This window comes from Agelaius tricolor, unplaced genomic scaffold, assembly GCF_023055355.1.
Source record: "Agelaius tricolor isolate 1412-34295 unplaced genomic scaffold, bAgeTri1.0.p SCAF_12, whole genome shotgun sequence".
In the NCBI taxonomy this organism is placed as follows: Eukaryota; Metazoa; Chordata; class Aves; order Passeriformes; family Icteridae; genus Agelaius; species Agelaius tricolor.
Window position 1 is genome coordinate 6133926 of NW_027269272.1, and position 16799 is coordinate 6150724.

The following is a 16799-nucleotide window of genomic DNA, read 5'->3' on the forward strand; positions in this document are numbered from 1 at the left end:
GCTCCAACACTTGACAACCCATTCCATGAAGGAATCTTTCCTAATATCCAATCTGAACCTCTCCACTTAGCTCAAAGGCATCATCCTCGCCAGGAAAGGATTAGCCTATCCATAATTTTTATGTTTCATCCGATTTAAGCCCCTCTGTGCTTAGTCTCCCTAAGTGCCCTGGTGTTCCTGTGGAAGCTCTCCAGAGGGACCCGCTGGTCCCGTCTGGCCGTGCCTCTGCCTGGAGCGAGAAGGTAAACAGAGAGCGAGCTGGAACAAATGGCTCTTGGTACCGAGCGAGGAAATTATCTCACCGAAACAGATAAAGGCAAGGGGAGGTTTGCGTGGTGCACCCAGAGCTCTCCTGCCTGCTGGCGTGACGTAGGCACTGCCTCCAGCTAAAAGTCCCTGGTGCCCTGGCTGCCTGCCCCAGACCCGGCTTGTAGACGCTCGTTTGCGCCCAGGACGCGGCTCCCACGCGCTGGCACCATGTCGGTGACAATCTGCCAGTCCATGGGCTTCGTGGTGTCCGCCCTGGGCATCGGGGGCATTATTGCCTCCACCTGCATGGACCAGTGGAGCACCCAGGACCTGTACAACAACCCAGTGACGGCCGTCTTCAACTACCAGGGCCTGTGGCGCACCTGCGTCCGGGAGAGCTCCGGCTTCACCGAGTGCCGCGGCTACTTCACCATCCTGGGGCTGCCAGGTAGGGCCTGATGGCGCCAGGAAAGAGTGGGAAGGGGTGGGACACAATCTCTGCGTGAGCAGGGGGGGATTTTCAGTCAAATTTCAGCCTAAAAGAACCTTGGATGCTCACCCTGCTTGGAAAACAGGTCCTTGGAGGTACCTCAAGGCAAACCCATGGCCAAGCTAAGGTTCAGCAAAACTTGTTACATGCATCCTGAGGTGTTGTCCAGGCTGCTCCATGGGGAGGTTTGTCCCCTGTGCCATGGGTGGCTCTGGCTCAGATTCCTACCCCAGCTCTGTGGCTGTGTGTGGCTTCCCACCAGAAGCCGCTAATAGTCTTGTCACTGGAGAAGATCCTTTCCTAAGAGGATATGTCACAGTTCAGCTCACTGTATTTCTATTTGGGCTAACACCACCAGGCTGGATTTCTCCCTAATTCTCCTTTGGTTCCAGTTTTTTCTGCCACGGGAATAATTCCTGTCCCGGTTGTGCCCAGAGTATCTCGGGGTGCAAACAATTAGGTTACAACAGGATTATCTGGGGTTTCTTCTTGCCTTAATACAGTGAGAAAAAAGGCACTTAGACTCATATACCCATCTGGCCTCTGTGCTTTGATACAGCCAGAATGGAGGGAAGAAGCCAATTATATCAGGAAATCACTGCAGAACTTCTGCAAAATGGCATTTCCAAAACACACAGAAAGGGGCATTGTGCACAAAAATTGCTTCTCTCAAGAGAAGGCACAAATCAAACCAATATAACCCAGTGTGGCTGTGGCCTCAGACACCAGCTGGGGACGTGTTTCATCCCCTGAGCTGTGTTTTTGTGTTGCTCCTCTCTGGATCCTCATTCCCAGCTGCTGTCTGGCATTGGCTGTGCTGCAGCTTCCCCACACCCTGAGCATTGTCCTCCTGCTGGAGCTGTAGCTTGGAATGTCCCTGCTTGGACTCTCATGTACAGAGATGTGTTTTCCTAGGACATGAGCCTGATCCTGGCTGGGTGTCCAGCTGAAGGATGGCATCCAGAGAAGGCTGTTTGTGCAGGGCTGGTTTTCCCACACTGCTATCCCAGTCAGCAAAGCTGAGCAGCTTCACCAAGGGAAAACTCAGGGAGAGAAGGGCAGGACAAGCTGGTAAAACTCACTGGGTTAATGGTTGGACTTGATCTTAGAGATCTTTTCCAACCTTAATGATTTTAGAAAGAGATTAAACTTACCATGTGAGGAGTAAATTGAATTGTGAAAACCAAACCCTCCCCACACAGATGCTCCCACAAGACACTGCAGTTCTTCCAGTTCTTGCAGTTCTTCTGCTCAAAAAGCTTAAAATGACAAAAACTGTAACTCCATGAAAGAAGCAATTAACCTTTTCAAGTGTTCAGCTCTGGGAACTACTCTAATCTTTGAAGAAATCAAAATACTTGAGATTTGGGGGGGGGGGGGGGGGGTGGTGGGGGGGTGGGTCTGTTCTTTCACACCTTTGTCACTGACCTCAGCCCTACAGCAAAAAGTAGAAAAAACCAGGGATGGTTTCTTTGCAATTCCAAAACCTCCAGACTGGTGTCTGTTGGGTGGGTATTGACGTTCTAAAATGGGAATGTTGAGGGGATGGATTCCCTGCATTAGCAAGATTTTCCTGCACTTAGAGGGGCTGCTGGAGATTGGTGTGCCCATGGCCCTGCTCACAGAAAGGGGGTGGAACAAGGTGGTCCCTAAAGTTTCTTCCAACCCAAACCATCCTGGGGTTCTGTGTTTCTGTGATTCCTCAGCTCCATCTCACAAGCTCTGTGGATCCCTCCCAGCCACGGACAGAAATGAGCATCCTACCCTAAATATTGGGGTTTTCTGATGAAGCCCTCATCTTAAAGTGGAATTCCCACTTGTGTTTGCCAGGTTTACTGCTGTCACCTGCAAAAAGGGATATAAAAAAGCCCAAGGAATAAAGGACAGCCATAAAAAATAAAGGTGGTGGATGCCTGAGTCCCCCAAAGTTGCTGTCCTCACCCTCAGTGGTGTCAGGGAGATGGTGTGGGCTCCATGTGAGGGAATATGAATATTTATGTGCTCTGTCCCAAATGATCCTTTTCGTGACCAGTGCTATCAGCACTGCCCTACAAAACGAGGTGGAATTTTTCCCTTTCTTTTTAATGAACTGGGCTTGTTCTTCTGTAGTCACCCCCCTCCCTGCTCCCATTTTTTGTCCTGTTATGGATTGTCTGACACTTCCAGTCTCTGGAGAAGCTGGAGCAAAGCCTCACATCCTGCTGCTGTGCTTTATGGATTGGCTCTGTCTCCTGAATCCAGCTGCTCCTATGGGCATTTCTTCCCACCCACCACCAGCAAAGGTGGCACCCCAATCAGAGGAGGGGGAAGTGATGCTAAAAATCCTATTATTAATTTACTCAGATACTATTTAAGTGCATCATCCCCAGGTTTATTTTAAGTGTGCGGCACCTTGATCCCCATGAAACCCCCCTCACAAACTACCCCAGAGTTAATGGTTTGTCAGCATTTCCATTATCAACCCCTATTTATTATCCTGACAATGGCAATTTATATTGGGAACAATAGTGCCAGAGTGAATAAAAATAATAGGACTCTGGCAAAGCAGCGAGGTGACCCGAGCACATCGAGGAAGTTTTGGGTTCCAAGGTTTTTTTCACCTCAATCCCTCGCTCCCACAGCAAAGATTAAGCTTGTCTTGCCCATCATCTATCTTCAGTTTAGTTGGGAATTTTAATTTCAAATAGATTGAGGAAAAATCAAGATAATAGATAGAAATGAGAAATTACCCAGGCAGTTTATGGTTCTCGCTGCTCAGCTATAAACAGTCGCTCTCTGGTGAAATGTGGCACTGGAGGACTGGATGTATTTGTTCTGATTTTGTTTTCTCCTGTTATTTTTTGCTTCTTGCTTTGGCTTGAGATGGTCTGGAGGACACAGTTGGAAACTGAGCACACAAATAAGGGACAAATAGCAAAATCTGAGCAGGGCAAGGCTGGTGATTTCACCTTGTGTGGAGATCATGAGGTGATTTCTGCTCAGAGCAGAATTTTGCAGTTTCACCCAACTTTGCTGAACTACAATTGCAAGGGCAGTGATTTCCCTGGTCAGTGTCTTTTTTCCACACCTCTTCAGGGAGCCTTCTCCAGCAATTTTTCCAAGGACATTTCTCCCTCTGGTCCAAAGCTCTTTTTACCCCTTCAGAAGGGCTGAGATATCTCTCTGCTGTGGACCAAAGGGCTGTTGGCTTGAAATAGAATATTCTTGCTTTTCCAATGGCAAACTTTGACAGTCTGAGAGCAGAGCAGAAATTGAACAAGTCTAACTTGTTCAACTTCTCCAACTGATAAAAATGCTCCGGTTCTTAGAGTGCTCAGAGGGAAAAGAGCCCATGGGAATGGAACCGTGACTGTCCAGATTTTCCATAAATTTCAGTTTGGCTGGTGCAGGGTAGCAGCAGTGCCTAGATGTTTTCCCAGGAGAATTCATGTCTAGGAAGCATCAACATTGTCTTCTATGGAATTTCCCTTGTACATCAATGCTCTGACAAAGTTTTCTTTCATTTCATACAACCCACAACCATTTTGTGCCATAACCATAGCAAATAACCTGATTTTGGAGACCAGGCAGCAGCTGGCCAAGGCAACAGCATCTCTGCTCCCTGGAACTATTCCATGCCCAAAGTTTGTAAGGATGGGAAGTGCTAATTGCCATGTCATGATCCTCCACTAGTGATGGCCAGGGCAAAGTCTCTTTCAAGGTCTGTTTGCTGCTTGAAAGCCTTTCACCCAGGTCAGCTCCGAATTTTGAAATATCTGCAGGCAACTGCTGTAACCTGCTTAAAGTCTTTTGAGGTCACATGTTGGGTGCAGAAGGATTTAGGTAGTCCAGGTAGGCTGGAGACTTGATATATCCTACCAGGACATGTCTGAGGCTCTGATGGGTTTGCACACACAGCTGGAGCTGAGAGAGTTGTGGGGATGGGGAAAGCACCAGTGGGAGACCTCAGGAACCCCAGGGACACTCAGGGTGGGAGGAGGTGACAGGAAGCTGGGTATGTGTGTCATATTTATTGTTTTGTGCCTTACACCATGAAAGGATGAGAGACAAGGTAAAAAAATCTTAAGGGATTTGGGATGAGGGCCAGAAGAGGAAGGAGCAAGGCTGTGGAGGTTTGGGGCTGGGCTACAGCTCATAGATGTGTAGGCAAGTTCAGCCTCATGCACCCCAGGGACGCTCTGAGGTCCCTACTGAGGGACCTCAGAACACCCTCTTGACCACCCCCAGTGGTGTGGATCTGAGCTGGGATGGGGTCCTTCCATGACCCACTTCCCTCACTGAATTCCAGAAAGGCCATTCAGTCCTTCTTATTGTGGACCACATTCACAAACCCTGAGGTGGTCCCGACAGTGGAGGGGCAGGAGGAGAAGGGTGGGTTTGCTTAGTCTGGGCCTGAGCAGGCTGGGCTGGTGTGGGCAGCTGGCAGGGTGTGAGCTGTGTTTGCAAATTTGAGAGCAAACATGAGCTGGAGGTGATTTTTGTGGGAGAGGCAGTGATAACATTCAGGAGCTGCCTGGGCCCAGGGACCGGTTTTGAGATAACACAGAGTCAACGCCTGGAGAGATAAAGCAACTATGAGCTGGAATAAAGGGGCACAGGGGAGTGGCCACAAAGCCCCCTTCTTTTCCTCGTTTGGGTAAACCACTGGAGCTGTCCCAGTGCTCAGTGGGAGCCCTGTTCTCTGCTCCTTGGTGAGCTGCAGCCTCACCATTCCCTTTCCTCAGACACAGCTCAGCATTTCCACGTGGATTGGGAAACCCTCTGGCCAAGCATTCAGCTGCTGGAGACAATCCACAGATTGTTTGGAGAGAGATTCCCATACTTCAACCAATCCTGGCTGTGGTCATCTCCACGAGGTGGCTGGAGATGAGCATCAGGTTGTGATGTAGATGCTCAGAGTTGCTCCACAGCTTTTGTGTCACCCAACCCCTTCTTGGGTTGCGCTCTGAGCTAACAGTTCAGATGAAACTCCCAGGGGATCTTCTGTTATCTGGGAAAATGGGATGAGTGAATTCTTCTCTCATGGGCAACTCAGAAACAACCATTAAAAATAAGTTTAAAATCGGAATATTTGAGGAAGGCAAAGGAAATATGCTGGGAGTCTGCTTCAAGCATCCACTGAGGAAGGTGTGGGAGTTTTGAATTCCCACTCTTTCAAGTATGTTCTAGTCAGAGCAGAAGTGGCAATGGGATGGCTGGAGGACACTTCAGCCAATACTTTTAGGGATGAGCAAGCAGAAGCCCCCCAAACGACAATAATTCTTCCAAGATGACAACATGTGGAGTGCTGAGCATGGCTGGGTGTTTAACTCTTAACTGAGGACTGCAGCATGACGCCTTCCTTTGCTCTGTTTTTGGGGACAGCATGAGTGTGGAATGTCCAACCTTGTGTTGGTTTCTCTTCTTTAGAGATATGTTTCCATCTGGCCCCGCAAACCAAAGCCAGGTTGGTTCTCCTGGACTTTCCTGCACACCTGGAGATTTTGATGATGTTTTTTGACTGCTCCACCATTGCTCTGGGGTTTCGATGTCCCCGAGTAAGAGCCATGAAGAGAAACAGCATCTCCATCCACAGGGGAAAATTCCATTCCCAAGGAAAGGTTACTGAGGTGATGGACTGGACATGGGCACATCCAGGGGTGGCCCTCTTTCCAATAGGTGTCTTGGGGGGATCAGCAGAGCTTGGGATGTGAAACACGAGAAGGAGAAGGAGAAGGAGAAGGAGAAGGAGAAGGAGAAGGAGAAGGAGAAGGAGAAGGAGCAGAAAAGCTCCCTGTTGGTTTGAAGAGCAGCTCCTGCTGCACGTGGCCAGAGCCAGCAGCCAGGGTGGAGGAAGGAGTGATGTGTCCCCTCCCACCAAAGCAAATGTGGATATAGGGGTGGAAGGGCCATCACCACTGATATTCCTGCAACCACCCAGATGTCCAACTGAGCAGAAAAAAGCAACCATTTAAAAGGTGTCAGAGGTGTTTGGGGAAAAAAAAAGCTGGAAAAAATATGTTCACCCATTTAATTCTCCCTCTTTCCTTCCCTTTTCCTCCCCAGGGGTTATTTTTTAGCTATGACCAGTCTATGGCTTCATTTCTCTGTGCACTCTTGCATGCACTTGGGAATAGGGTTTATGTCTCAAAGGAATATTACTCCCTCTGATGTGTTCTGATGAGGTTCAGCCCAGAAAAAGGGATGTGGGCTCTCACCACTAGATGGCCAGAAACAAGAAGGCAAATCCTGGGGCATGGGAAGGACAGGAGTCATCCTGGAGAGCTGCTGAGAAACATCAGGGCTTCAATGAAACTGGATTTTCTAGACTGGGACACAGTTCTGGCTGTGGGATCACAAGGGATGGGATGGAGAACTGACCACATTTTAGCACTATTTGTCCTTCTGTCTTCCAGGTCCTTCTCATCCCTAGTTGTTGTCTCAGCTTCTAAGTATTCTCCAGCACTGATCTATCACAAATCATTATTCAAAATGAGGAATTCCCTCATCATTCCTTATCCTTCACAGAGGATAAGCAGCTCTTTACCACCTCTGGTTCTTGGGGGCTCCCTTCCATGGTTTTTGTTCACTTTATTATTTTTGCTGGCAACTTTAGGTAGGTCAGAACTGACCCTTCCTGTGATATAAACTTGCCAAAGTGAGTGAAAATGATGACATTTGAATAAAACTGACAGAAGCAAAGACATCTTGTGCCTGACCCAAGAGGGCTTCAATTGCCCCTAGACATGGAATTGTGCTCTGGCTGCCCCAGCAGAGCCACACAAGCCAAGGGATGTCCTGGATGGTTGTTCTCCAGAAGGAAGGTGCAATATCCAGGGTGTAATAACCCTATTGTAGCTCCTCATGGACACAAATAAGCCTTTCCTCTCTTCCTGGTGGCTTTCACACAGCTTCACATCGAGGTGCTGATGTGGATGGTGCCTGTGGTATGGACAGTTTAAAGTAGGAATTTGCTTCTAGGTCAGGACTGAAGTAAATCAGTTGCAGGGGATACTGGATGAGAATGGATGAGTGTAAAGCCTGGAAGGTCCTTGTACCTCACTGACTCCATTGGCAGAGTGGCACAGTGAATTTATTTTGTTCCCACAAGCCCAGCCCACCTCTCCACTGTGATAATGATTTTCCCACTTTTTACATGCCCCATCCCTTTCCCAGGACCATCCCTCCAGTGAACACAGACAAGCACCCCCTCAGAAATGCCATTTCCCAGTGCTCCCTGTGCTCTCCTCCCTGCCACATGGGTTTCAGTGTGTCCTCGTGATGGCAGTGGGGATGTGGGTGGGTGGAGAACAGGGCTGGAGGAGCTTTGCTGGATCAGTTTGGGGCTCTTGGCTTGGTGCCATGGTCAGCATCCATGGAAGCTCAGTGATGCCCAAGAGACTGCAAGGAGCAGCCACATCCCTGGGCTGGGCTGGTGGCCCCACATCTCTGACAAAGCCCTATCTCTCATCATGCCTCTTGTGAGGACACCTCCATGGGGGACAGATTCTCTGGTGGCATCAGCAGAGGAATGGGGAGGTGGTGGCCTGGTCCAGGCGCTGAATTCCCCTGGGAACATGGTCCTTGCCCCGTGCCAAGCAGGCAGGACAGGCCCAATGGGCAGCAAAGGGTTTCAATGGGCCGGCCAAGCCCCAAGTGGGTTACCCAACACTCAGCAGAGTGTGGCTGCTTAAACGTGGAAGGACAAGCACTTCTAAAGGACAAAAGCTCCTATCTCCAAGCCCTGCCGGCACAAACCTCGCCGGCAGCGAGAGTGAAACTGGACTATCTTGCAAAAACACTTTGAGCAAACAGCGCTCAATGGAAAGCATCTGATAAGAGCAGCTGCACTGCTGGTGGCTCAGGCAGGAGGACTCTGGTGCCCCAGTAGGACTGCAGCTCCCTCGGGGCCGCGCCACCTCTGCTCTCCAGGGACTCACCATGTCCACCACCATCTGCCAGGTGATGGGGTTCCTGGTGTCGTCGCTGGGTGTTGGGGGCAGCATCATGGCCACGGCCATGGACACGTGGAGCACGCAGGACCTGTATGACAACCCAGTCACGGCTGTGTTCCAGTACCAGGGGCTGTGGAGGAGCTGCGTGCGGCAGAGCTCCGGCTTCACCGAGTGTCGGCCGTATTTCACTATCCTTGGGCTGCCAGGTAGGGGCAAAAACACTCCAGGTGTCACCCAGGGGCTCTCCTGGAGCTCTGCATCTGAAAATAGGAGCAGGTATCTTAAAGCACTTTGTGAGGAATAACATTTCCAGTGTTATGTTAGGAGCATAAAAATAGGAGAATATTTGTTGCCAAAATGATTTTTGTGGTGGGGGTTTGTGGTGGGGGTTACAACCTGGAGCATGTGTGTGGGATGTCTGGTGAGCATCACGGGTTCAGCACCACTGCTGGTATAAATCAGAGCAGCTCCACTGAGGTGAGGAGAGTGAGGATGTTTAACCCTCTAGGTATTGTTGCTGGGAATGGAAACACAAGGAAAAGGGCTGCATGCAATTGTGTAGTGTTATGGGATAATGGAAATAATTGAAATGTACAGTTTTTCCAAAGATAGAACTGGAATGGGAGAAATCTGCCTGTGAGAGGTGCAGGTAGGAAGGGCACAAAGGGGAAAGATGTGTTCAACCACTGCCCATCATCTGAGCAGTGTCAGTGCCTACAGAAGCAGAGTGCAGAGGCATATTGCTGTCCTGTTTGCTTGCTCATGTTCCCAAAAGAGCTGATTTTCCCACCCCACTGCATGTGAGCATATCCCAGTGCTCCCAGCCCAGCAGTAAATTTGGCCCTGGGAGTTTCTCACTCCTGGTGCATGATCACAAAAAGGTCCAAGCAAGCAGTGCTGTGCAAGGCCTTTTGCAACTGTTGATCCAAGTGTGATGTGGGTTCCAGCCCTGTATCCTCAGGGATGCCATCCTCAGGGATGTCATCCTCAGGGATGCCCTCAAGCTTTGCTGAGGACCTGTGACTCTCTGAGGGGTGCTATGGAATAAATGTGTCTCTGTGTATCCAGTTTCAGGATTGCCAGGTGAATTCTTTCCCATTTAGAAGAGCCTATCTGATATTCAGAGTCACCTTTCCCATGGGGATATTTTTTTTAAGACTGAAAAGTAGATTAATCCAGCTATCTCTACAAAATGTTGACCACTATATCTCTTCAAAATGCTTTGGGCAGGTGATTGTGTTTTAAATGAGCCATAAGGAAATGGGAACCCTCATTTTTATGTCAATTTATCCCAATCAAGATTTAACTTTTTCAGTTATTTTTAAGTAATACGGCAATGAAGAAATGTGCAAAGCATTCACAGACAATTTCTGTTGTTAGAGATATGCTGTCAGAGTTATCTTTATGAATCCATTTAATTGATTTATTCCTTCAAACGTATAGAAAAAATGTCCCTGCTGGAATTTTCTTAACTTAAACACCTGCTGGATGCACTTAATTTCCCTAAAATTTCTATATCCCATCAATTATTACTGGTCATAAAGTCAGATTCCACCTTTTTATTATGTACTAGTGACAGAAATGCATGTGATGGTCATTTAAATGACTTAAAGTTGTTTTATCTCACTCACCTCTTGCCACTCACACAGGGGAGGAAGATGACTATCCAGTTTCCCTTACCTCTGGAAAACAGGGTTGCAGGCTGTGGTTTCACATCACTGCCATTTATTTTGGTGGAGAAGCTGTTTCTGTTGGTGCTTTTGCTATTCCCTTGTTATGGAACACCAGCCCTTGTGTGGAAGCCAGGTTATCCTCCCTCATGCCAAAGGTGTGTGCAAAAGGCAGGTTTTGAAACTCCAAGGCTGTTTGCTTCCTACTGCTCCTGATACCACTTTTCCTTAGTCTCCCACTTTGTTTGTCTAAGCCCTTCCACCCCTTCCTCCAAGCAGAGGTCATTCACCTTTGGAAAAGCAGCTCTTTTCAAAGGACTTTCAATGGATGCCAAAATTCCCTTGAAACTGCAGGGCTGCCTTTCCAAACAGCTCCCACTTCAAGTCCCATGAGCCAAGTGGAGAGTTCTTCATGCCACAGCAGAAACAACTTCTTTCTCCTTTCCATCTCTTAGTGGAGATGGTCAGTCTCATGGAGGCAGGAATGGCTGCTGATGGTTATCTGGAATTTTTTCTGTCATGCCCTGCTGTGCTCCTCTCCCTCCCCTTTCCAACAGCTCCTTTCAATGGAGATTCACAGCAGTGCTCCAGCAAAAGTGGAGCATCCTTGGCTGCTTGGCTTGGCCCTGCCTGTTGTGTCCTTCCATGGGTACCCAAGGCGCTGGGAACACCTCTCCTGAGAACCAACAAACTTTCTGTGGGATCTTTTTGGGGTCACTGCTTGATGGGTTGAAAACAGCCCAGTGATGACACCCAGGAACCTGCAGGGAACACCCCGGAATGAAGCACTGTCTTGGGGACACGGAGCTTCCATCATGATCCACAGTCTTGGATTATCAGCCTCTCCTGCCTGCCCTGAAACAAATGCATTTGCAAAGAAACTTTGGTGGTTGCAAAGACAAACGAAGATTGAAATTTCCTCCTCTTTCTGCTTCCCATCAGGTGCTGCGGAACAACCTCTGAGGGCTGATAAGGCGTATCCGCCATCCCCTGATGGATCATAACTAATGAGCTCCTACCTGGGGGCTGATGAATGGGAGATTGAAAACCCCCGGCTCGTTAGCACTCGTTATCAGCTGATAAGGGCAAATTGAGTCATAAGAGCTGAGGCAGTGGGACTGCTGGATGGGAGAAGGTGGTGTATTCCCGGCCTGTGGAATGGCAGCCCGCCTGCTTCCGTGTGCGCCGCGGTGCCAGCGCGGTTCTGCTCTGCTTCCTGACACCCCACAGGCCAGGAGAGCCACCCAGGCACCCAAAACCCTCCTGGGAAGGGTATATAAACCCTTTTCCCAACCTGTGCAAGGGCTCTGTGCTCCCCTGCACCCTTGGGCACCATGGTCATCCAGTAAAGGGGTGACAGACAGGGCAGAGATATCCCTGGGGCTGTGGAATCTGTTTTCCACCTGTTTCACTCCATCATGAGCCCCCTTTCTCTTCCCTGAAGAGTGGCAATCATGCCTAGGGAGCACCAAAGCCAGACCCAGGGCTGTGGGAGAGTGTGGCAGGGTAAGGAGAGGCTGCAAAGTGTCCCAACCAAATCCCAGCAGCCCTTGAAATAGTCCCCAGCATCCCCTCCAGGGCTCTGCCACCTCCCTGTCTCTGCCAGGGACTCGTGCACAAGTGGGGAGGGAAAGTGTCTGGAAAAAGATGGGATGTGTGCCACCTTATTAGAGAATCACCTTGGTATTCAAGTACTCTTTCCCCACCACTTCTCCAGTTTTAAAGGTGCCAGTCTCCCTTTACTTCTCCTTTTACTTTTCTACTCCACCCAAGAGGTGTCTGAAGGGTTTTTGCCTCCTTCAGGCCTCAGCTCCCATGGACATGACCCATCAGCATTCCTAGCTCACAGCACACTGCTGCCAATTCAGGATGGGGGTATTTGGATGTTTTAGTCATGAACATGGACAGATTTATCCAGGACTGATGTTCCAAACAACCCTGGGAAGGACATGGTGAGGGAAATGGTTGTCAGAGCTTTGAAGCTCTCTCCTCCTCTCCATGTAATGTCTGATTTTCCTCTTTTCTATGTGCTTTACTGGGAAGCAGGAATATACAGAACTGCATTTTGAGTCATGCAGTAGCTGGAAATATCCTGGATAGGTGGGTGGAGCTGTCTGCTTCCATTGCTGACTGGGGAGGAAAGAAGAGCCCTTTCTCAACCTCTGTGGTTATGGGACAATCCATGCTTATCCCAGCTCCTCACTAACCCTTCTCCATGAATTTCATGACTGCTGCTATTGAACATTTCCAAAAAAAATGCTGCCTAAACCACCAAACTCTTTGGGAAGTTAGGTTGAACAGCCATACTTCCAGAGGTGCCCCAGGTAATACAGAGTAGATCCAGTGCCCATTTTCCAAGATTTTCTTCTTTAATATTTCTATTTTCAGACAGAGGCAATCTTTGAAAACCCCCCAGGCTCTGACAAATCCCATTTCAGCCACTCATTGAGGCTCTTGCTGTTTGTTTTGCAGCAATGTTCCAGGCTGTGAGGGCCCTCATGATCGTGGGCATTGTCCTGGGACTCCTCGGCCTCTTTGTGTGCATTTTTGCTCTGAAATGCATCCGCATTGGGAGCATGGAGGACACTGCCAAAGCCAACATGACCCTGACCTCTGGCATCATGTTCATTGTTGCTGGTAAGTGGGAACTGTCATGTCTTCCACGTGGAAGGTTTGCATCTCCCTGGAACTGAGAACTGGGCAAGTCTTGGTGCATTTATTAAGCTATTGGCTTTGTCCTCCAGCATGATTTCCTGGGGTCAAGTGGTTTTTACCTCTGATTAGGGAACAAAATAATTTCTGGAAACCAGAAGTTTGCATGGACAAAACATAGAAGGCTGAAAAAACACCCCACAGATGGAAAAGGAAGTATATATCTTGATTTGTTTTATAAATGTTGTTGCCATATATTTTTTAGCCTTTATTTATGTAGAATATTTCTGTTTCAGGCTTTATCCATAATAATTTTAGGAAAATTCCCAGGGGTCTTGTAGCCTGGTTTGTAGGTTTTAAATACCAGCCTACAAGGCTGCAGGAATGCCCAGCTTCCTCAAAACTGCAAATGCTTAAAACATCACTTACAAGTTTTCCTACATTATTTTTGAGATAAGAGTCAAATGAAATCTATATCCTAACAAAGTGAAGGAGAATGTCCCTATTTAAAATTCTTCAAATCCCAATGCTTAACTTTTGCAGGGATATGAGACATTCAACACAACTTCAAAAAGTATAAGCTGGAGAGAGGAAACCACCTTCTGCCACACAGCTTTAATTTTGTATTTTACATCTATCATTTTAGAATAATGGAATGGGTTGGGTTGGAAGGACCTTAAAAATCATCCAGTTCCACCACTGCCATGGGCAGGGGCACCTTCCACTCGACCAGGGCTCCAAGCCCCATCCAACCTGGCCTTGGACACTGTGGAAGGAAGAACAAAACTGTCATGTGAGGGTTTTCTGCCAAAAGTTCTGGACTTCAGCTCTTCTGGACACCCCAGCTCCTATCTATCCTTGGTCTTTAAGGGCCCTTCCAACCCAAATCAGTCTGTGATTCCATGTTGAAGTGTTCTGTGAATTCCTCTGCTGAGGAAAACCAAAGGTTGACATTGCTGCCAGGATTGTCAGGGATGGCCATCTCAGACATCCCCTCTTTGGATGAATGGGAGAAGTTCCCATCTCCTGGGGCTGGTCTTCCACATCTGGTGATAAACAGGCTGTAAGCCAAAGACATCTCCTCTTTCACGTGACAGAGAGTGTGTTTTCCCATTAAAAAAATTCTGTCAGGGAATTTTTGGTCCATGTTTATCACTGTAAAACAAATGTTTAAAATGAACTACTGGGTATTTCGTACAATGACCTGTTAAACTCATTTCTGTGACAAAACACACCAGGAGAAAGAATCCTGCTGGTCTGACCTGGGAGTGTGTTGTGCACTATTGTATTCCTGATGTTGGATTGTAAATGCTAGGAAAACCTGGAAGGAAAGTGTGACACATTGTGGGTTCCCCCTTTGTGCTGAAGGCCACAGAGCAGTGTGTCACCCACCTTTCCAGAGGTGTCAGATGCTTCCCTGAGGCTCCAGGTGACTTCTTGCACTGTGTGGCTCTCAGTCTGTCCTTCTGTCCCCTCTCAGGCCTGTGTGCCATCACTGGAGTGTCTGTGTTTGCCAACATGCTGGTCACAAACTTCTGGATGTCCACCACCAACATGTACCAGGGAATGCAGAACGTCCAGAACAGGTGGGTGCTCAGCTGGCTCTGCATGCTACATGGTGGAAATCTCCCTCAGGGCTGGTGCTGAAGGATTGGCAGACTCTGGGAGTATGTTGGGATGGTTGCAGGGCTTGGAAGATTATTCCTAGGAGATAGAGTCTGGGCTGGAGATCAGCAAATGAGCTGGGATTCTCTCTGTTTTTGCAGCTCAAGAATGAGATAGGGAGGCTATTGTGGTTCAGGCTGCAGGTGGGACTTCTGTGAATTTCTGGGCACTTCTGGGTACACCTGTAGGGCCAGAGGGAGTATTCTGTGCCAGTGTTCAGTGTGTCTGGGCAGCAGCACACAGAACCTGTCACACCCTAACCAGCCACGCTGTTTTGCAGGTACACCTTTGGCTCAGCCCTCTTTGTTGGATGGGTGGCAGGGGGCCTGGCCCTCGTGGGAGGCATCATGATGTGCCTTGCTTGCAAAGGCCTCATCCCAGAAGAATCCCGGTAAGCTGGGCTGGGTGGACATGGGGAGGTGTTGCAGGAAATCTGGGTGCACAGGTGTCCCACAGCTGGCCCAGGATGTGTGGGTGTGTGACACCCCTGTCATGATAGCTCTCATGATGATGGAAACACAGACGCTCTTTAAGATCAGAGTCCAGGCATTAATTCAGCACTGCCAAGGCCACCACTACCTGAAGTCCATGATTAGTGAGTTGCCCTCTGTGGGTCCAAAGTGAGCATTTGCTCTCCCTGACCCTGTGACTCACACAGGAACAGAGAGGACATGAGAACCAGCCTCAAAATGTGACATTTGCACTGTGCTGGTAGATTCAGACCCATGAACTGAAGGTTGCACAGCAAATCATTAGCAGGGGTAGGTTGCATCAGCTGAGCCATGATCTATATGGAATTGTAGAATTCCAGAGCAGTTTGGGTTGGGAGGGACCTAAAGCCTTTTCCATTCCACCCCTGCCATATACAAGGACACCTTCCATAGACCAGGTAGATCCAGGCCTTGTCCAGCCTGGCCTGGAACACTTCCAGGGATGATGTAACATCACCAGGAATTTGTACCTCAACATATCTGCTTATTGCAGGTGGGTTCATCACTCCACAAATGGTTTATTTAAGGGAAAGAAAGTACAAGTTTATGAAAGAACCTGAAAGGGACTTACAGCTTTCCACAGATGATGGGCTGAGCTCTCTGAGTGCCCCCAAGTGCTGACAGAGCACAAAGGTCCCTAAAACCCACCATGAGCACAGGGTGCAGTGCTGGGCAGTCACAGCCCCTCTTGTGTTTCTTCCAGCTACAAAGCCGTGTCCTACAATGCCTCAGGCCGGAACATCTCCTACAGGACGGGGCCCTACAAGGGTGGCTCAGGCTATGAAGCTGACCCAAGGACCAGGAAGGGTGTGGGATATGAAGAAGGTCCTCGAAGTGAGGATGGGAGGCGCCCCTACCCTTCGAAATACGACTACGTCTAGCAGACCTTCTGGCCTTGAGTTGTGCTCTCAGAGATTTTTAACTTCACAAGCAAAAAGTGCAGCAAACCAAGCAGTCTGTAAATAGGATTGTGTTTTTTCTAGTAGGTTTTCTCTACTCTGAGGTTGTATCTTTGTTGTGAACATCAGTTTTACTCGACTGCCCGTTAGTATTAACAGCACCAGGAGGTCTGTGACCAGAGTAATGCCTTGTGGTGCTCTCAGAGTAGAACATTTTGCTCCTATTTTCTGTATAAACTGATATCCAGGAGCAGTGCCTTGTGCCCTTTCTTAATTGCTCAAATAGTGAAAATTCCCCTTTGATAATCGCTGTGTATTTGAAGTAAATTCTGTTGTGTCCCCTAGGCTGTACCCAAAGCAAACAGAGCCTGTGGTCAGGGCATTTCCCTCCCTGGTGCCTTCTCTACCTACTCCCACCTTTGCTTTGCTGGCTGTACTCTAATGCTGATCTGCTCTGATATTTAATCTGATTTCTGTTACTTAGATGTTTGCTGGAGCCTGTGATAGCAAAGTGTATTTATTTCTTTGGATCTCTCCAGGGAATGTGCATAATCCATTGTTATTCCTGCACTAATAGCTCCCAACCTCTGTGCCACTGGTGTTCCCACAGATGTCATCGTTAACGGAGCCAGGAGAATTTCTCATTTAGAATTAATTAGAGTTACCTTTGGAGCAGGACTCCCAGGGAGCATTAGATGTGTAACTCCACACCGACATCAGGACTTCCCTGTGGTAATTCTCCCCCCAGT

The 16799-nt window shown here is 48.6% G+C and overlaps 1 protein-coding gene across 2 annotated transcripts; it reads left to right on the forward strand.

The window, feature by feature from the left end:
- Positions 1–477: 477 nt before the first annotated feature.
- CLDN18 (claudin 18) lies at positions 478–16032 on the forward strand. Of its 2 annotated transcripts, none has more exons than XM_071437041.1 (5): positions 478–697; positions 12816–12980; positions 14476–14581; positions 14941–15051; positions 15855–16032. In XM_071437041.1, the coding sequence occupies exons 1-5, from the start codon at positions 478–480 to the stop codon at positions 16030–16032; spliced, it is 780 nt and encodes a 259-aa protein (XP_071293142.1). The 2 variants fall into 2 exon arrangements, with proteins under 2 accessions (XP_071293142.1, XP_071293141.1); XM_071437040.1 differs by lacking the exon at positions 478–697 and adding an exon at positions 8660–8879.
- Positions 16033–16799: the final 767 nt, after the last annotated feature.